At 51.0% G+C, this 21,681-nt stretch overlaps 1 protein-coding gene across 15 annotated transcripts in view; it reads right to left on the bottom strand.

The window, feature by feature from the left end:
* ncor1 (nuclear receptor corepressor 1) overlaps window positions 1-21,681 on the bottom strand; it is a 489,622-nt gene that overhangs the window by 435,209 nt on the left and 32,732 nt on the right. For all 15 annotated transcript variants that reach the window (XM_068010846.1, XM_068010851.1, XM_068010848.1 and 12 more), the window contains exon 2: window positions 4,720-4,899. In XM_068010846.1, the coding sequence (XP_067866947.1) occupies window positions 4,720-4,845 (126 nt within the window). In that variant the 5' untranslated portion in view covers window positions 4,846-4,899. The remainder of the gene's footprint in view (window positions 1-4,719; window positions 4,900-21,681) is intronic.

Below are 21,681 nucleotides of genomic sequence, written 5' to 3'. Positions count from 1 at the left end.
ATGGAAATATAAACAACAAACATGATTTTTACTAGATCAAAACAAAATAGACACACCACTAAGTTTTGTAACTACTTTTTCAATTTAATGATGGAAAGTGCCCCCCCCCCCCCACCCAGTACCCGCGGCCTGATACTCGCATGCCCTCTGTACCCTGCCCACTCCCCACAGCCTGTGGCACTGCACCCCCCCCCCACCCCCGACCCTTGCGAGCTTCCTGAAGCCTGCTCCCCTGCGCTCTGCCTCCCTCTGCCTCTGCAGACTGCCCCTCACACTCCCCAATGCCTGCATCAATTTTGTCAAAGTCTCTTGTGCACGCTTAGTTACAGTCACGGTGAGCATTCAGTGCAAGCTTTGGACTCTGCCAAATCTCCTGACAGACTAACTAACTAATCTTTCTGGCTCCATTGTTTATATAGTCTGTAGTAGTGGCTGTTCCTCTCACCGCGACCCAAGCCTACCAAATTCAACATTACATTTTCGCTCTGTTCTCTCGATGCCTTTACATAATTCGAAAGCCAAGCAAGGCAGTACAGCAGTACAACAGTACAGGAAGCATCGCGTTCCTGGAGAGGGAACCACATAATGATGTGGACAAACTGCTGGCCACTGCATTAACCAAGAAGGTAACAAAGCTTTTAGGCACCAGTGCCTTTATACACCCACAAAACAAAGGCGCCATGGCTACTAGAGCAAATTGGCAGAAATTTAACCTGTTAGTTACCAGAGTGACCAAGCTGACCAAGGGACAGATTGCACGAACAGGAGAGCACTAGCAAATAGGCTCAGTGAAGGGAAAAATGTCCTTCAAGGAAGGAAATCTGCCGTCCTTACCTGGTCTGGCCTACATGTGACTCCAGACTCACAGCAATGTGGACGACCCTTAACTGCCCTCTGAAATGGCCTAGCAAGCCACTCAAGTCACGGGTAATAATGGATAGGCAATAAATTCTAGCACTGCCAGCGAAGCCCACATCTCAACAAAAAAAAATTTTTTAATGGTAAAAAGATACAACTAAAGGCTCTTTTTCTGAATGCTTGCAGCATTCCTAACAAGATAGGTAAAGTGATGACTAAATAGAAATAAATGGGTATATGATACCATTACAGAGTTGTCATTTCAAGTTGGCCATGGCTAGGAACTGAATATTCAAGGATTTTGAATTTCAAAAGGATAGGAAGGAAGGAAAGGGAGGTGAGGTAGCCCTGTTAATAAAGGATGAGATCAGTACAGGAGTGAGAAATGATCTTGACTCAGAAGATCAAGATGTACAATCAGTTTGCGTGGAGATAAGAAATGGCAAGGGAAAGAAGTCCCTGATGGGAGTACATTATAGGCCCCCTAACAGTAGCTACACCGTAGGACAGAGTATAAATAAAGAAATAATGGGGGCTTGTAAGAAAGATACTATATTAATCTTGGATGGTTTTAACCTTCATATAGATTGGAAAAATCAAATTGGCAAAGGTAGCCCTCAAGGACGAGTTCACATAGTGTATTCGGGACAGTTTCTTAGAAGAATACATTGTGGAAGCAACCAGAGAACAGGCTATTTTAGACTTGGTAATGTGTAATGAGACATGGTTAACTAATGATCTCATAGTGACGGATCCTCTCAGGAAGAGTGATCATAACATGACAGAATTTCACATTCTGTTTGAAGGTGAGAAACATGAGACTGATACTCATGTCTTAAACATAAATAAAGGCAATTACTAGGGTATGATGACAGGGTTGGCTAACGTTAACTGGGAAAATAAGCTAAAAAGTAGGACGGTAGTTAAGTAGTGGCAGACATTTAAGGAGATATTTCACAAGTATTAGCGGTTTTAGCAGGCTTAAAAGTGGTTAATTCCCCAGGCCCAGATGAGAGGCATCCCAGGCTGTTATGTGAGGCAAGGGAGGAGATAGCAGGGATACTGGCACAAATTTTCAAATCCTCTCTGGCCACAGGGGAGGTACCAGACGACTGGAGGACAGCGAATGTGGTACTATTATTCAAAAAGGGTAGCAGGGATAAACCAGGTAATTACAGCACAGTGAGTCTAACATCAGTGGTTGGGAAAATATTGGAAAAAATTCTGAGGGACAGGAATAATCTCCACTTGGAGAGGCAGGGATTAATCAGGGATAGTCAGCATGGCTTTGTCAGGGGGAAGATAGTGTCTAACTGACTTGATTGAGTTTTTCGAGGAGGTGACTAGATGTGTAGAAGAGGGTAAAGCAGTTGATATAGTCTACATGGACTTCAGTAAGGCTTTTGATAAGGTCCCGCATGGGAGGTTGGTCAAGAAGGTAAGAGCCAATGGGATCCAGGGCAATTTGGCAAATTGGATCCAAAATTGGCTTAGTGGCAGGAAGTAGAGGGTAATGGTCGACGGTTGTTTTTGCAAGTGGAAGCCTGTGACCAGTGGTGTACCGCAGGGATCGGTGCTGGGATCCTTGCTGCTTGTAGCATACATTAATGGTTTAGACATGAATATAGGCGGTATGATAAGTAAGTTCGCAGATGACATGAAAATTGGTCGTGTCGTACATACTGAGGAGGAAAGCCTTAGATTACAGGATGATATAGATGGCCTGGTAAGATGGATGGAGCAGTGGCAAATGGAATTTAATCCTGAGAAATGTGAGGTGATGCATTTTGAGAAGACTAACAAGGCAAGGGAATATACAATGGATGGTAGGACCTGAGGAAGTACAGGAGGTCAGAGGGATCTTGGTGGACTTGTCCACAGATCACGAAAGGCAGCAGCACAGGTAGATAAAGTGGTTAGGAAAGCATATGGGATACTTGCCTTTATGAACCGAGGCATAGAATATAAGAGCAGGGAGGTTATGATGGAGCTGTATAAAACGTTAGTTAGGCCACAGTTGGAGTACTGTGTACAGCTCTGGGCACCACCCTATAGGAAGGATGTGATTGCACTGGAGGGGGTGCAGAGGAGATTCACCAGGATGTTGCCTGGCTGGAGCATTTCAGCAATGAAGAGAGACTGAACAGGTGAGGGTTGTTTTCCTGAGAGCAGAGAAGGCTGAGGGGGAACATGATTGAGGTATACAAAATTATGAGGGGCATTGATGGGTTAGATAGGAAGAAACTTTTTCCCTTAGCGGAGGGGTCAATAACCAGGGGGCATAGATTTAAGCTAACAGGCAGGAGGTTTAGAGGGAATTTGAGGAAATATTTCTTTCACCCAGAGGGTGGTTGGAATCTGGAACGCACTGCCTGAAGGGGTGGTAGAGGCAGGAACCCTCACAACATTTAAGTATTTAGATGAGCACTTGAAACGCCATAGCTTACAAGGCTACGAGCCAAGTGCCAAAAAATGGGATTAGAATAGTTAGGTGCTTGATGGCTGGCAGAGACACAATGGGCCGAAGGGCCTGTTTCTGTGCTGCATAACTCTATGACTCTGTGAGGGGCGCAGCACACACACAGATCTATTCCCTATACATTACGCACTGCATGTTTTGTATGTTAACATATGACAAAGGACAGGAAAAGACCATCTGGTCCATCAAGGTTCTCCAGCCTCAGCATGATGTAATTTAGACACAAAGTCACTCCTATCCCCTGAATCCTTCAATCACAGTTTCCTGAGGAGAGCAAAATAGGAAAATAAAACTACATGCCAATTTAGGCATAAATTCTAAAAAAGTTCCTCGCCAAGGCAATTAAATGAGCACCAGGAGCTCAACGCAAGCTCGAGGAACAGCATCTCATTTACCGATTAGGCACACTACAGCCTGCCAGACTGAACAGTGAGTTCAATAATTTCAGAGCATGACAGGCCCCACATTTTATTTTTATTTTTAGTTATTTTTTCTTGTTTTTCTTCTTTTTTTTGTGTTTATTTTATTTTATCTTAGTTTGTTCAGTTTGCCTACCCACTGTTTTTTTTCCATGTTTGTACTTGAGGCTGTTCAGTTTTCAGTCCATTAACACCCTATCTGTACTAATGTTTTGTCTTTCTGCACACCATTAACATATTTTTTGCCTTTGTACCACGACCTTCTGGTAGGTTATTCTGTGACCTTGCCCTAGCTACACCTTCTCCTTTGTTATCTCTTGCCCCACGCCCGCTTTACTTGCTTAAAACCTTTCACATTTCTAATATCTGCTAGTTCTGAAGAAGGGTCACTGACCTGAAACGTTAACTCTGCTTCTCTCTCCACAGATGCTGCCAGACCTGCTGAGTATTTCCAGCATTTGTTTTTATACCAGGAGCTCAGTGACTGGAAGACACAGCCTTCAATGACCAACTCTGTATGTAGAGATATTTGCCATTCCAAACTCTAGTTTGGAACTCGCTACCCACAAGAGTGGTGAAAGCGGAGATATCAATGGCTTCTCGAGGAAGTTGGATAGCCACTTACAGAAACAGACTTGCTGGGCTATGGAAATTGACTGCATGGCTCAGAGAAGAGCGGGCATGGATTCAATGGGCCAAATGGCCTTCTTCTGAGGCATAAATGACTATTATGACTCTAGTTTTAAGTTTCTTAAACACCTCCAGATTTTAATATTATTTCTGACTACATATTATGTTCTTTTATCAAATACGCCCCTCAGTGTTGATGCATCATTGTGTTGCTTTGGGGTGCAGTTAAGAGTTTCAGTGTTCAGTATGGAAACAGCTAAACAATCAGACACAAGCCAAAAACAGACAAGGCTACAACACATCCCACATAAGATCGACAAAATGTGAGCCTACCTGCTGGTGCCTGCTGTTGGAGAAGGGATATTGAATGGCATGAGCTGGGTATCGGTTTGGTTCTGCACCAAACGGACCTTGACCAGGGGGGTAACCTGAACTTGACATTTTTGGACAGTCAGTCATTCGAATGCTGCCTGGGAATCAAGCCACCATGTAATCATGTTTCTTGGAAACCACCTGAGAAAAAAAAGAAATAAATCAGATTTATGCTGCATCGCTGCCGACACTGGCTCTGTCAACACCTGGCTGTCACCATTTAACTTTTCTTTTGCCAAAGATCCTTCACCATCAGAGGGAAGCACATTTCACCTACAACACACTTCTTGTTCTGATTACGAGCAAATACATTTCTCATACATAGCATGCACACTTAATGGTTAGATACTCTATTTCTGGTGCTGCATGCTGAACAATCAGCAGCATATATTTGCTACAGCGGATTTTATGCTCCCACTAGCAGCATTTTGTTAGTAATTCATAAATTACCCTGAATCAGTGTTTGCGTTTGATGTGCAGTCACCAAACCTGTGGAAATAATGTTCACCAAAGCCAGAGCCTCGTAATGATTCTCCTGGCGGCCTCAAACAAATATTTTCCATAAAACTATTATTTCTCTCTCACATTCTTGAACAGTACCCATGTTTAGCAGGTATCACTCCTGCCAAAAGTTCAAAGGCACAGATACAATTAATTGAAGAGCAAGAGAAGTGTAACAGGAGGAGCTTTCAGTCAACTGCTGTCCTTCACGAAGTCTATCCAGGTCCCTGTCTATATATTCAGATAACATTCACGCAGTTCTCTGGATTTGACAAGCAAACCAGTTCACTGTGGAGCCTGCTTCCCCCACCAACCTACAGACATGCTCCTCTCATACTAAACACAAGTTCAGTTTGGCGTTTCAGCTCCCCCTCCCATTTCAATGAAGCAGTAATCATCTGACTTTCCAACACACAGTACAGCACATTTAAATGGTGAACGTATCTGGGTATTTAATAGAATTACTTCCAACAGGTTTTAAAGAGTTATCAATTTGAAAAACAGACTTCTCACCACAATGCATCAGGGCCCAGAATCCATTAGTGTTAGATTCATCAACACTGTGGGGAAAAAAATCACTAACAAATGTGCATTAAATTTGAAACCCTCCAGTAAAACTGGCTATTCTGTCACTTGAACACAGGCGATGGTATTGGAACTGCATTCTCCTACACGCTCACACGGCTTCCCAGGAGCCATGTGGTATGAACAGATGCAATTGTGACCCAACTGCATTCTCGACTCCTGTTGACACTCAAGAGAAAGACACAACCAGGAATGCTCATAAACTTGTGCAACTATTCTTCTTCTTCTTTGGCCTCCTTGTCTCGAGAGACAATGGGTAAGCTCCTAGAGGTGGTCAGTGGTTTGTGCAGCAGCGCCTGGAGTGGCTATAAAGGCTAATTCTAGAGTGACAGACTCTTCCACAGGCACTGCAGATAAAATTGGTTGTCGGGGCTGTTACACAGTTGGCTCCCTCCTTGTGCTTCTGTCTTTTTTCCTGCCAACTACTAAGTTTCTTCGACTCGCCACTCTAACCCTGCCTTTATGGCTCTGGCGATCACTGGCAACTGATTCCCATGACTTGTGGTCAATGTCACAAGACTTCATGTCGTGTTTGCAGCCGTCTTGAAAGCGAAGACACGGACGGTCGGTGGGTCTGACACGAGTGACGAGCTCGCTGTACATTGTGTCCCTGGGGATCCTGCCAGCGTCCATGCGGCTCACATGGCCAAGCCATCTCAAGCGCCGCTGGCTCAGTAGGGTGTATACAGAAACATAGGAAATAGGAGCAGGACTAGGCCATTCGGCCCTTCGAGTCTGCTCCGCCATTCATTATGATCATGGCTGATCATCCAACTCAGTAACCTGTTCCTGCTTTCGCCCCATACCCTTTGATCCCTTTAGACACAAGAGCTATATCTAACGCCTTCTTGAATACATACAATGTTTTGGCTGCAACTGCTTTCTGTGGTAGCGAATTCCACAGGCTCACCACTCTCTGGGCGGAGAAATTTCTCCTCATCTCAGTCCTGAAAGGTTTACCCCATATCCTTAGACTATGACCCCTAATTCTGGACACCCCCACCATCAGGAACATCCTTCCTGCATCTACCCTGTCAAGTCCTGTTAGAATTTTATACATTTCTATGAGATCCCCCCCTCACTCTTCAGAACTCCTGCGAATATAATCCTAACTGACTCAGTCTCTCCTCATACCTCAGTCCCGCCATTCCAGGAATCAGTCTGGTAAACCTTCGCTGCACTCTCTCAATAGCAAGAACATCCTTCCTCAGATAAGGAGACCAAAACTGCACACAGTATTCCAGGTGTGGCCTCACCAAGGCCCTGTATAACTGCAGCAAGACATCCCTGAACCTGTACTCGAATCCTCTCGCTATGAAGGCCAACATACCATTTGCCTTTTTTACTGCCTGTTGCACCTGCATATTTACCTTCAGCGACTGGTGTACGAGACCACCCAGGTGTCGCTGCATATTCCCCTCTCTCAGTTTATAGCCGTTCAGATAATAATCTGCCTTCCTGCTTTTGCTACCAAAGTGGATAGCCTCACATTTATCCACATTATACTGCATCTGCCATGCATTAGCCCACACACTCAACTTGTCCAAATCACCCTAAAACCTCTCTGCATCCTCCCCACAACTCACCCTCCCACCCAGTTTTGTGTCACCTGCACATTTGGGGATATTACATTCAGTTCCCTCATCAAAATCATTAATGTATATTGTGAATAGCTGGGGTCCCAACACCGATCCCAGTGGTACCCCACTAGTCATTGCCTGCCATTCGGGAAAAAAGACCCATTTATTCCTAATCTTTGTTTCCTGTCTGCCAACCAATTTTCTATCCATTGCAATTTTACATGCTAATCTCTTATGTGGGACTTTGTTGAAAGCCTTCTGAAAGTCCAAATAAACCACATCCACTGGCTCCCCCTCATCAACTCTACAAGTTACATCCCTGAAGAATTCTAGTCGATTTGTCAAGCATGATTTCCCTTTCGTAAATCCATGCTGACTCTGCCCGATTCTACCACTGTTCTCCAAGTGCTCTGCTATAAAATCTTTGACAATGGACTCCAGAATTTTCCCCACTACCGACATCAGGCTGACTGGTCTATAATTCCCTGCTTTCTCTCTACCTCCCTTTTTAAATAGTGGGGGTTACATTATATATGCTGGGGATGTTGGCCGCCTCGAGGACTTCTGCGTTGGAGATACGGTCCTGCCACCTGATGCTCAGGATTCTCCGGAGGCAGCGAAGATGGAATCAGTTGAGACGTCACTCTTGGCTGACACTCTTTGGGCGGCACAGTGGCTAGCACCGCAGCCTCACAGCTCCAGCGACCCGGGTTCAATTCCGGGTCCTGCCTGTGTGGAGTTTGCAAGTTCTCCCTGTGTCTGCGTGGGTTTCCTCCGGGTGCTCCGGTTTCCTCCCACAGCCAAAAGACTTGCAGGTTGATAGGTAAATTGACCATTATAAATTGCCCCTAGTATAGGTCGGTGGTAGGGGAATATAGGGACAGGTGAGGATGTGGTAAGAATATGGGATTAGTGTAGCATTAGTATAAATGGGTGGTTAATGGTCGGCACAGACTCGGTGGGCCGAAGGGCCTGTTTCAGTGCTGTATCTCTAAATCAAAAAAAAAAATACGTTGTCCAGGCCTCGCTGCCGTAGAGCCAAGTACTCAGGACACAGGCTTGAAACACTTGGACCTTCGTGTTCCATGTCAATGCACCATTTTCCCACACCCTCTTGGCCAGTCTGGACATAGCAGCGGACGCCTTTCCCATGCGCATGTTGATTTCTGCATTGAGACAGGTTACTGGTGACATTTGAGCCGAGGTAGGTGAACTCTTGAACCACTTCCAGAGCGTGGTCGCCGATATTGATGGATGGAGCATTTTTGACGTCCTGTCCCATGATGTTCGTTTTCTTGAGGCTGATGGGTTTGGCCAAATTCGTTGCAGGCAGCCACAATCCTGTCGACGAGTCTCTGCAGACACTGTTCTGTGTGGGATGTTAATGCAGCATCGTCAGCAAAGAGGAGTTCCCTGATGAGGACCTTCCGCACTTTGGTCTTCGCTCTTAGACGGGCAAGGTTGAACAACCTGCCACCTGATCTTGTGTGGAGGAAAATTCCTTCTTCTGAAGACTTGAACGCATGTGAGGGAAGCAGTGAGAAGATCTCAAACAGTGTAGATGCGAGAACAGAGTCTTGTTTCACGCCACTTAGGATAAGAAAGGGGTCAGATGAGGCACCACTATGCTGAATTGCGCTTTTCATATAGTCATGGAATAAGGTGATGATACTTAGTAGCTTTGGTGGACATCTGATATTTGCTAGTACTCTGAAGAGACCACGCCTGCTGACGAGGTCAAAGGCTATGAGATCTATGAAAGCAACATAGAGAGGCATCTGTTGTTCGCGGCATTTCTCCTGTAGCTGGCGAAGGGAGAACAGCAGGTCAATGGTGGATCTCTCTGCTCGAAAGCCGCACTGTGCCTCAGGGTAGACACGCTCAGCCAGCTTCTGCAGTCTGTTTAAAACGACTCGAACGAAGACTTTCCCCACTATGCTGAACAGGAAGATTCCACAGGAGTTGTTGCAGTCACCGCGGTCACCCCTGTTCTTATAGAGGGTGATGATATTGGCATCGAGTATGTCCTGTGGTACTGCTCCCTCATCCCAACACAGGCAAAGCAGTTCATGTAGTGCTGAGAGTATAGCAGGCTTGGCACTCTTGATTATTTCAAGGTTAATGCTGTCCTTCCCATGGGCTTTTCCACTAGCTGGAGAATCGATGGCATTGCTGAGTTCCAATTTTGTTGGCTGTTCGTCCAGCTCATCCTTGACTGGCAGAGACTGGGCTGCATTGAGGGCGGTATCAGTGACATCCTTTTCCCTAGAGTTCAGTTCTAGGTAGTGCTCCACCCATTGGTCCATTTGCTTGCCTTGGTCAGTGATTGTGTCCCCCGATTTAGACTTGAGGGAGGGCTTCTTGATGGTTGTCCCAAAAGCTCTCTTAATGCCATCATGCATTCCTCCGATGTTTCCTGTGTCGGAGGCCTGCTGAATACGACTGCACAGGTGTTGCCAGTAGTCATTTGCACAATGCCTGGCTGTTCTTTGCGTGGTGCTTCTGGGGGCTTTAAATGCTAAGGATGTTAACTCGCTGGGGGCTTTTTTGTAGTTCAACAGTGCGGTTAGTGCCTATGACTCATTCCATCTCTTCAGAGTGAGATTGAAACCAGTCTACAATCTGCTTCTCATGTTTGCTAAAGGTGGTCATTGCTGAGTCAAAGATGGCATTTCTGATGTGGGCCCACTTGGTCTCTGCATCCCCTGCAGGAGTGTTTTGAAGGCTTTTACAAGTGAATTAAGAAACTTTTGTGACAGCTGTGGGTAAGAAATTCTGCTAGTGTTGATGCGCGGGCAGCCCTTCTGCTTGGAGTGATGTAGCTTCTTTGGTTTGAGATTAACTTTGCTGCACACCAGGGAGTGGTCGGCGTCGCAGTCCGCACTGTGGAAGCTGCGTGTAATTTGAACACTGTTTATAGAGGCTCGCCTTGTGACAATAAGGTCCAGCTGGTGCCAACGACGTGATTTTGGGTGTCTTCATGAAACCTGGTGACAGGGTTTAGTATGAAAGAACGAGTTGGTGATGCAGAAGTTGTGATAGGTGCACAACTTCAGCAGTCTCTGTCCATTCTCATTCATCCTTCCAATGCCATAGCGCCCAAGGCAGGAGGGCCATGAGTCATGGTCAGCCCCAACCCTGGCATTAAAGTCCCCCAGCAGGAACAAATGTTCGGTATTAGGAATGCTACTAATGATATTTTGGAGTTCCTCGTAGAACTGGTCTTTAACTTCAGGTGGGGAGCAGAGCGACACATGACTGCCTTAGGGGTTCCGCTCCGGATCTTCTGTTAGGGTTTACTCCCTTCGCCTTAGTCTCTCCCGAGACGCCCACAAGGCAGTGGGGTTGTTAGCTCGTATCCCCGAGTAGGGGCCCTAACAAGTAAACTGTGCAATTTCATTTCAATCTGATTGGTTAAGCAGATATGCAGTTAGACTTGAGGGGGGGGGGGGAAACGATCTTCTTGATGGAGGGCCCAAAAGCTCTCTTAATGCCATCATACATTCCTCTAACGTTTCCGGTGTCGGAGGCCAGCTGAATACGACTGCATAGGTGTTGCCAGTAGTCATTTGCGCAGCTTCCACAGTGCGGACTGCAACACCGACCACACCCTGGTGTGCAGCAAAGTTAGACTCAAACCAAAGAAGCTACATCACTCCAAGCAGAAGGGCCACCCGCACATCAACACTAACACAATTTCTTATCCACAGTTGTTACATAAGTTTCAAATTCACTTGAAAAAGCCCTTCAAAACACTCCTGCAGGGGATGTAGAGACGAAGTGGGCCCACATCAGAGACGCCATCTTTGGCTCAGCAATGACCACCTTTGGCAAACATGAGCAGAATGCAGACTGGTTTCAATCTCACTTTGAAGAGGTGGAACCTGTCATCGCTGCTAAGCGCACTGCACTGTTGAACTACAAGAAAGCCCCCAGCAAGTTAACATCCATAGCACTTAAAGTAGCCAGAAGCGCTGCACAAAGAACAGCCAGGCGCTGTGTAAATGACTACTGGCACAACTATTAAACCTAAATTTATAAAACTACCAAGTAATATTACAAATGACATTTGAAAGTAAATGAGGCTTTGAACTTCTTGAAACAAAATAGGAACAAAAAACTGAACAATCCTTTAAATAAACATGGAGACTGCACATTCCTGTCCCAAATAATCAGGAGTCATCAGGGAAACATTCACAACTGACCAGCAGGAAGAGTTGCTGGGGGATTTCATTGTCCCTTGCCTCTCTTTCTCCATCCCACCTCCCACACCCTCCACAGTGTAAAGTATACAATGAATGTTCATCTTGCGATAACATAGAATCTTTCCTCTCATCCTCCTCCTGCTGTGATGTTCCCTCACTGAACAATGAATGGATTTTCCCTGATGCTGTGATGTCGTTATGTACAACACAATAGCCCTGCAAAGCAGGGAGACAGTCAATTCCCATGACTCAGCGGCTATTGCTATTCACCAGAGCCCTGCTATGGGTCAGTTTGGGTTCCCCTCAATTCATAGTGAATATTCCCCACTGCCTCATCAGCCATTTCATTCACGTCAAAACAAATCTCATCTGAAACACCCGATGACCACGCGATGCATGGATGGGAGAGTTTTAAACGAGATGATTTTGGTTTATTGACCATAACTTGGAAAATACATCAATTTCATTGATGTACAGCTTTTACAGTTTGAACATGTGAGTTAGGAGGAGTGGGCCATTTGGCCCCTCGAGCCTGTTCCATCATTTTATAAGATCATGGCTAACCTGAATGTGGCCTCAAGTCCACTTACCCGTCTGCCCCCCATAACACTTGATTCCCCTGTCGATCAAGAATCTATCGAATTCTGCCCTGAATATATTCAATGACCCAGCTTGTACTACTCTCTGAGGAAGTGAATTGCACAGGCTAACGACCCGCAGAGAAAAAAAATTCTCTCCTTCATCTTAAATGGGAGACTGTGTCCCCTAGTCTTGGTTCATTATGATTTTCTAAATGCCCATAAGTTTTTAAAAATTCATTCATGGGATGTGGGCATCGCTGACCAGGCCAGCATTTATTGCCCATCCCTAATTGCCCTGGAGAAGGTGGTGGTGAGCTGCCTTCTTGAACCGCTGCAGTCCATTTGGGGTAGGTATACCCACAGTGCTGTTAGGAAGGGAGTTCCAGGATTTTGACCCAGCGACAGTGAAGGAACGGCGAATTAGTTCCAAGTCAGGATGGCGAGACTTGGAGGGGAACATGCAGGCGGTGGTGGTCCCATGCATTTGCTGCCCTTGTCCTTCTACTTGTTAGAGGTCGCAGGTTTGGAAGGTGCTGTCTAAGAAGCCTTGGTGCATTGCTGCAGTGCATCTTGTAGATGGTACGCACTGCTGCCACTGTGCGTCGGTGGTGAAGGGAGTGAATGTTTGTCGATGGGGTGCCAATCAAGCGGGCTGCTTTGTCCTGGATGGTGTCGAGCTTCTTGAGTGTTCTTGGAGCTGCACCCATCCAAACTCTCCAAGTGGAGAGTATTCCATCACACTCCTGACTTGTGCCTTGTAGATGGTGGACAGGCTTTGGGGAGTCAGGAGGTGAGTTACTCACCTCAGGATTCCTAGCCTCTGGAAGCATCTTTCCAGCATCTGCAATGTCAAGTCTCCTCAGGATCTTATATGTTTCAATAAGATCACCTCTCACTCTTCCAAACCTAATGGGTATAGGCCCAATCTGTTCAACCTTTCCTCAAAGTCAATCCCTTCATTCCAACAATCAGCTATTCCAGGAATCAGCCTAGTGAACCTTCTTTGAAGTATTTCTCATGTAATTTTATCCTTTCTTATGTAAGACGACCAAAACTGTACACAGTACTCCAGATGTGGTCTAAGGCCCTATACAGCTTTGGCAAAACTTCGCTACTTTTATATTCTATTCCCCTTGCAATAAATGACAACATTCCATTTGCCTTCCGAATCACTTGCTGTACCTGCATACTAACTTTGTGATATGTGTACCAGGACACCCAGATCCCTTTGCACCGTGGAGTTCTGCAATCTCTCTCCATTTAAATAATATTGTTTTTCCATTCTTCCTGCCAAAGTGGGCAAGTTCATATTTTCCCACATTATACTTCATATGCCAAATTTTTGCCCACCCACTTAACCTATCTAAATCCCTTTGCAGACGCTATGTCCTCTTCACAATTTATCTTCCTAACTATCTTTGTGTCATCTGCAAATTTAGCTACCGTACATTCAGTCCCTTCATCCAAGTCATTAATGTAGATTGTAAACAGTTGAGGCCCAACACTGATCCCTGTGGCACGCCACTAGTCACATCCTGCCAACCCGAAAATGACCCAATTATTCCTACTCTCTGCTTCCTATTAGCTAACCAATCCTCTATCCATCCTAATATGTTACCCCCTACACCATGAACTCTTATTTTGTGTTGCAACCTTTGGTGTGGCACCTCATTGAAGGCCTTTTGGAAACCCAAGTACACCACATCTACAGGTTCCCCTTTATGCATGCTGTTTGTTACTTCCTCAAAGAAGTCTAATAAATTAGTCAAACACGATTTCCCTTTCACAAAACCATGTTGACTCTGCCTGATCGCATTATGATTTTCTAAATGTCCTTCTAAAAACTCCTTAATAATGGATTCCAGTATTTTCCCTTTGACAGATGTTAGGCTAAATGGCCGATAGTTTCCAGCTTTCTGTCTTCCACTTTTCTTGACACAGGTGTTACATTAGCTATTTTCCAATCCACTGGGACTTTTCTAGAATCTAGAGAATTTTGGAAGATCACAGTGGCGCAGTGGTTAGCACCGCAGCCTCACAGCTTCAGGGACCCGGGTTCGATTCTGGGTACTGCCTGTGCGGAGTTTGCAAGTTCTCCCTGTGTCTGCGTGGGTTTCCTCCGGGTGCTCCGGTTTCCTCCCACATGCCAAAGACTTGCAGGTTGATAGGTTAATTGGCCATTATAAATTGCCCCTAGTATAGGTAGGTGGTAGGAAAATATATAGGGACAGGTGGGGATATGATAGGAATATGGGATTGGTGTAGGATTAGTATAAATGGGTGGTTGATGGTCGGCACAGACTCGGTGGGCCGAAGGGCCTGTTTCAGTGCTGTATCTCTAAACTAAACTAATGCATCTACTATCTCTGCAGCCAGTTCTTTTAAGACCCAAGGATGCAGGCCATCAGGTCCCAGGACTTGTCAGCCTTCAGCTCTAATAATTTTCCCAGTACCTATTCCCTGGTGATTGTGATAGTTTTAAAACTTTCCCTTCCTTTTCCCTCTTGTTTTTCAAGTATCTTTGGGATGTTATTTGCATCTTCAACAGTGATGTCCGACTCAAAATACTTGTTCAACGCTTCCACCATTTCCTTGTTACCCATTGTTAAGTCCCAAACACACTCTCCAGAGGACTAATGCTCAATTGAGTTATTCTTTTCCTTTTTAAAATCTTGACTGAGATATGGAATATCTCCTTAAATGTCCTATTTTCTAACCCAGGAGTGTCCAAACGTTTTGCTTGTGGGCCCACTTTACAATTTTTGTCCTCCAAAGGGGGCCAGTGAGGAAATTTCAGAAAGATAGAGGCATTAAAAATTTATCTTACCATTAATCAAAATGACAAATGTGCATTTTTGAGAGGAAGCTTTAAATGAGAAGACTAATTTATTGACTTAGTTTCTCACCACTATGCTGAACACCGATTTAGTGACAGACTTGGCATTGTTTTGGCTTCCATAAGTACTCAAACTCCGCCCGCACACAATGTAACGATGCAGAGTATTCCAGACTGTCAGAAGTGATCTTGATTTCATTCTCGGCCCCACTCTCTGTCTGTCTGACATGCCCCCACACCTCCATCTGTCTGTCTCTGTTTCAACCCGCCCTCGTGTGTGTGTGTCTCCCTCTCTCTCTACCCCCGCCGTCTGTGCATCTGTCTCTCTCACTCTCTCTCTACCCCCGCCACCTGTGAGTCTCTCTCGCTCTCTACCCCCGCCCTCCCGCTCTCTCTACCCCCCAGCCCCTGCCTCTCTCTCTCGCTCTCTACCCCCCAGCCCCTCTCTCTCTCGCTCTCTACCCCCGCCCGCTCTCTCTCTCTATACCCCCAGCCCCTCACTCTCTCTCTCTCTCTATCCTCCAGCCCCTCTCTCTCTCTAACCCCCAGCCTCTCTCTCTCTCTCTCTCTCTACCCCCCAGCCCCTCTCTCTCTCTCTCTCTCTACCCCCCAGCCCCTCTCTCTCTCTCTCTCTCTACCCCCCAGCCTCTCTCTCTCTCTCTCTACCCCCCAGCCCCTCCCTCCCTCTCTCTACCCCCCAGCCCCCCTCTCTCTCTCTCTCTCTACCCCCAGCCCCTCACTCTCTCTCTCTCTACCCCCCAGCCCCTCACTCTCTCTCTCTCTCTCTCTCTGCCCCCCAGCCCCTCCCTCACTCTCTCTCTCTCTCGGCCCCCCAGCCCCTCCCTCACTCTCTCTCTCTCGGCCCCCCAGCCCCTCCCTCACTCTCTCTCTCGGCCCCCCAGCCACTCACTCTCTCTCTCGGCCCCCCAGCCACTCACCCTCACTCTCGGCACCCCAGCCACTCACCCTCACTCTCGACACCCCAGCCCCACACTCTCGACACCCCAGCCCCTCACTCTCGACACCCCAGCCCCTCACTCTCGACACCCCAGCCCCTCACTCTCGACACCCCAGCCCCTCACTCTCGACACCCCAGCCCCTCACTCTCGACACCCCAGCCCCTCACTCTCGACACCCCAGCCCCTCACTCTCGACACCCCAGCCCCTCACTCTCGACACCCCAGCCCCTCACTCTCGACACCCCAGCCCCTCACTCTCGACACCCCAGCCCCTCACTCTCGACACCCCAGCCCCTCACTCTCGACACCCCAGCCCCTCACTCTCGACACCCCAGCCCCTCACTCTCGACACCCCAGCCCCTCACTCTCGACACCCCAGCCCCTCACTCTCGACACCCCAGCCCCTCACTCTCGACACCCCAGCCCCTCACTCTCGACACCCCAGCCCCTCACTCTCGACACCCCAGCCCCTCACTCTCGACACCCCAGCCCCTCACTCTCGACACCCCAGCCCCTCACTCTCGACACCCCAGCCCCTCACTCTCGACACCCCAGCCCCTCACTCTCGACACCCCAGCCCCTCACTCTCGACACCCCAGCCCCTCACTCTCGACACCCCAGCCCCTCACTCTCGACACCCCAGCCCCTCACTCTCTCTCTCTCTACCCCACAGCCCCTCTCTTTCTCTCTCTCTACCCCACAGCCCCTCTCTTTCTCTCTCTCTACCCCACAGCCCCTCTCTCTCTCTCTCTACCCCCCAGCCCCTCTCTCTCTACCCCTCAGCCCCTCTCTCTCTACCCCCCAGCCCCTCTCTCTCTACCCCCCAGCCCCTCTCTCTCTACCCCCCAGCCCCTCTCTCTCTACCCCCCAGCCCCTCTCTCTCTACCCCCCAGCCCCTCTCTCTCTACCCCCCAGCCCCTCTCTCTCTACCCCCCAGCCCCTCTCTCTCTACCCCCCAGCCCCTCTCTCTCTACCCCCAGCCCCTCTCTCTCTACCCCCCAGCCCCTCTCTCTCTCTCTCTACCCCCCAGCCCCTCTCTCTCTCTCTCTACCCCCCAGCCCCCCTCTCTCTCTCTCTCTCTACCCCCCAGCCCCTCTCTCTCTCTCTCTACCCCCCAGCCCCTCTCTCTCTCTCTCTACCCCCCAGCCCCTCTCTCTCTCTCTACCCCCCAGCCCCTCTCTCTCTCTCTACCCCCCAGCCCCTCTCTCTCTCTACCCCCAGCCCCTCTCTCTCTCTCTCTAACCCCCAGCCTCTCTCTCTCTACCCCTCTGCCCCTCTCTCTCTCTACCCCTCTCTCTCTACCTCCCAGCCCCTCTCTCTCTCTACCCCCCAGCCCCTCTCTCTCTCTCTCTAACCCCCAGCCCCTCTCTCTCTCTCTCTAACCCCCAGCCCCTCTCTCTCTCTCTCTCTACCCCCCAGTCCCTCTCTCTCTCTACCCCCCAGTCCCGCTCTCTCTCTCTCTACCCCCCAGTCCCTCTCTCTCTCTCTCTACCCCCCAGTCCCTCTCTCTCTCTCTCTACCCCCCAGTCCCTCTCTCTCTCTCTCTACCCCCCAGTCCCTCTCTCTCTCTCTCTCTACCCCCCAGTCCCTCTCTCTCTCTCTCTACCCCCCAGTCCCTCTCTCTCTCTCTCTACCCCCCAGTCCCTCTCTCTCTCTCTCTACCCCCCAGTCCCTCTCTCTCTCTCTCTACCCCCCAGTCCCTCTCTCTCTCTCTCTACCCCCCAGTCCCTCTCTCTCTCTCTCTACCCCCCAGTCCCTCTCTCTCTCTCTCTCTCTACCCCCCAGTCCCTCTCTCTCTCTCTCTCTCTACCCCCCAGTCCCTCTCTCTCTCTCTCTAACCCCCAGCCCCTCTCTCTCTCTCTCTACCCCCCAGCCCCTCTCTCTCTCTACCCCCCAGCCCCTCTCTCTCTCTACCCCCCAGCCCCTCTCTCTCTCTCTACCCCCCAGCCCCTCTCTCTCTCTCTACCCCCCAGCCCCTCTCTCTCTCTCTACCCCCCAGCCCCTCTCTCTCTCTCTACCCCCCAGCCCCTCTCTCTCTCTCTACCCCCCAGCCCCTCTCTCTCTCTCTCTCTACCCCCCAGCCCCTCTCTCTCTCTCTCTCTACCCCCCAGCCCCTCTCTCTCTCTCTCTCTACCCCCCAGCCCCTCTCTCTCTCTCTCTCTACCCCCCAGCCCCTCTCTCTCTCTCTCTCTACCCCCCAGCCCCTCTCTCTCTCTCTCTCTACCCCCCAGCCCCTCTCTCTCTCTCTCTCTACCCCCCAGCCCCTCTCTCTCTCTCTCTCTACCCCCCAGCCCCTCTCTCTCTCTCTCTCTACCCCCCAGCCCCTCTCTCTCTCTCTACCCCCCAGCCTCTCTCTCTCTCTCTCTCTACCCCCCAGCCTCTCTCTCTCTCTCTCTCTCTCTCTAGACCCCCCAGCCTCTCTCTCTCTCTCTCTCTCTCTCTCTAGACCCCCCAGCCCCTCTCTCTCTCTCTACCCCCCAGCCCCTCTCTCTCTCTCTACCCCCCAGCCCCTCTCTCTCTCTCTACCCCCCAGCCCCTCTCTCTCTCTCTACCCCCCAGCCCCTCTCTCTCTCTCTACCCCCCAGCCCCTCTCTCTCTCTCTACCCCCCAGCCCCTCTCTCTCTCTCTACCCCCCAGCCCCTCTCTCTCTCTCTACCCCCCAGCCCCTCTCTCTCTCTACCCCCCAGCCCCTCCCTCTCTCTACCCCCCAGCCCCTCCCTCTCTCTACCCCCCAGCCCCTCCCTCTCTCTACCCCCCAGCCCCTCCCTCTCTCTACCCCCCAGCCCCTCCCTCTCTCTCCCGCTCTCTACCCCCCAGCCCCTCCCTCTCACCCCTCCAGCCCCCCTCTCTCTCTCTCTACACCCCAGCCCCTCACTCTCTCTCTCTCTACCCCCCAGCCCCTCTCTCTCTCTCTCTACCCCCAGCCCCCCTCTCTCTCTCTACCCCCCCAGCCCCTCTCTCTCTCTCTCTCTCTACCCCCCAGCCCCTCCCTCTCTCTCTCTCTCTACCCACAGCCCCTCCCTCTCTCCCGCTCTCTACCCCCCAGCCCCTCACTCTCTACCCTCCAGCTCCTCTCTCTCTCTCTCTACACCCCAGCCCCTCACTCTCTCTCTACCCCCCAGCCTCTCTCTCTCTCTCTCTCTACCCCCCAGCCCCTCTCTCTCTCTCTCTCTACCCCCCAGCCTCTCTCTCTCTCTCTCTCTCTCTCTCTACCCCCCAGCCTCTCTCTCTCTCTCTCTCTCTACCCCCCAGCCTCTCTCTCTCTCTCTCTCTCTCTACCCCCCAGCCTCTCTCTCTCTACCCCCCAGCCTCTCTCTCTCTCTCTCTCTACCCCCCAGCCTCTCTCTCTCTCTCTCTCTAGACCCCCCAGCCTCTCTCTCTCTCTCTCTCTCTAGACCCCCCAGCCCCTCTCTCTCTCTCTCTCTAGACCCCCCAGCCCCTCTCTCTCTCTCGACCCCCCAGCCCCTCCCTCTCTCTCGACCCCCCAGCCCCTCCCTCTCTCTACCCACAGCCCCTCCCTCTCTCTACCCCCCAGCCCCTCCCTCTCTCTACCCCCCAGCCCCTCCCTCTCTCTACCCCCCAGCCCCTCACTCTCTCTACCCCCCAGCCCCTCACTCTCTCTCTCTACCCCCCAGCCCCTCACTCTCTCTCTCTACCCCCCAGCCCCTCACTCTCTCTCTCTACCCCCCAGCCCCTCACTCTCTCTCTCTACCCCCCAGCCCCTCACTCTCTCTCTCTACCCCCCAGCCCCTCACTCTCTCTCTCTACCCCCCAGCCTCTCTCTCTCTCTCTCTCTCTCTCTCTCTAGACCCCCCAGCCTCTCTCTCTCTCTCTCTAGACCCCCCAGCCTCTCTCTCTCTCTCTCTAGACCCCCCAGCCCCTCTCTCTCTCTCTACCCCCCAGCCCCTCTCTCTCTCTCTACCCCCCAGCCCCTCTCTCTCTCTCTACCCCCCAGCCCCTCTCTCTCTCTCTACCCCCCAGCCCCTCTCTCTCTCTCTACCCCCCAGCCCCTCTCTCTCTCTCTACCCCCCAGCCCCTCTCTCTCTCTCTACCCCCCAGCCCCTCTCTCTCTCTCTACCCCCCAGCCCCTCTCTCTCTCTCTACCCCCCAGCCCCTCTCTCTCTCTACCCCCCAGCCCCTCTCTCTCTCTACCCCCCAGCCCCTCCCTCTCTCTACCCCCCAGCCCCTCTCTCTCTCTCTACCCCCCAGCCCCTCTCTCTCTCTCTACCCCCCAGCCCCTCTCTCTCTCTACCCCCCAGCCCCTCTCTCTCTCTACCCCCCAGCCCCTCCCTCTCTCTACCCCCCAGCCCCTCCCTCTCTCTACCCCCCAGCCCCTCCCTCTCTCTACCCCCCAGCCCCTCCCTCTCTCTCCCGCTCTCTACCCCCCAGCCCCTCCCTCTCACCCCTCCAGCCCCCCTCTCTCTCTCTCTACACCCCAGCCCCTCACTCTCTCTCTCTCTACCCCCCAGCCCCTCTCTCTCTCTCTCTCTACCCCCAGCCCCCCTCTCTCTCTCTACCCCCCAGCCCCTCTCTCTCTCTCTCTCTCTACCCCCCAGCCCCTCCCTCTCTCTCTCTCTCTACCCACAGCCCCTCCCTCTCTCCCGCTCTCTACCCCCCAGCCCCTCACTCTCTACCCTCCAGCTCCTCTCTCTCTCTCTCTACACCCCAGCCCCTCACTCTCTCTCTACCCCCCAGCCTCTCTCTCTCTCTCTCTCTACCCCCCAGCCCCTCTCTCTCTCTCTCTCTACCCCCCAGCCTCTCTCTCTCTCTCTCTCTCTCTCTCTACCCCCCAGCCTCTCTCTCTCTCTCTCTCTCTACCCCCCAGCCTCTCTCTCTCTCTCTCTCTCTCTACCCCCCAGCCTCTCTCTCTCTCTCTCTCTACCCCCCAGCCTCTCTCTCTCTCTCTCTCTAGACCCCCCAGCCTCTCTCTCTCTCTCTCTCTCTAGACCCCCCAGCCCCTCTCTCTCTCTCTCTCTAGACCCCCCAGCCCCTCTCTCTCTCTCGACCCCCCAGCCCCTCCCTCTCTCTCGACCCCCCAGCCCCTCCCTCTCTCTACCCACAGCCCCTCCCTCTCTCTACCCCCCAGCCCCTCCCTCTCTCTACCCCCCAGCCCCTCCCTCTCTCTACCCCCCAGCCCCTCCCTCTCTCTACCCCCCAGCCCCTCACTCTCTCTCTCTACCCCCCAGCCCCTCACTCTCTCTCTCTACCCCCCAGCCCCTCACTCTCTCTCTCTACCCCCCAGCCCCTCACTCTCTCTCTCTACCCCCCAGCCCCTCACTCTCTCTCTCTACCCCCCAGCCCCTCACTCTCTCTCTCTACCCCCCAGCCCCTCACTCTCTCTCTCTACCCCCCAGCCCCTCACTCTCTCTCTCTACCCCCCAGCCCCTCACTCTCTCTCTCTACCCCCCAGCCCCTCACTCTCTCTCTCTACCCCCCAGCCCCTCACTCTCTCTCTCTACCCCCCAGCCCCTCACTCTCTCTCTCTACCTCCCAGCCCCCCTCTCTCTCTCTACCCCCCAGCCCCTCTCTCTCTCTCTCTACCCCCCAGCCCCTCTCTCTCCCTCTCTACCCCCCAGCCCCTCTCTCTCTCTCTACCCCCCAGCCCCTCTCTCTACCCCCCAGCCCCTCTCTCTCTCTCTCCACCCCCCAGCCCCTCTCTCTCTCTCTCTCTCTACC

Source organism: Heterodontus francisci, chromosome 30 (genome assembly GCF_036365525.1).
Source record: "Heterodontus francisci isolate sHetFra1 chromosome 30, sHetFra1.hap1, whole genome shotgun sequence".
Classification (NCBI taxonomy): Eukaryota; Metazoa; Chordata; class Chondrichthyes; order Heterodontiformes; family Heterodontidae; genus Heterodontus; species Heterodontus francisci.
This window is presented reverse-complemented; position numbering and strand designations above follow the sequence as displayed.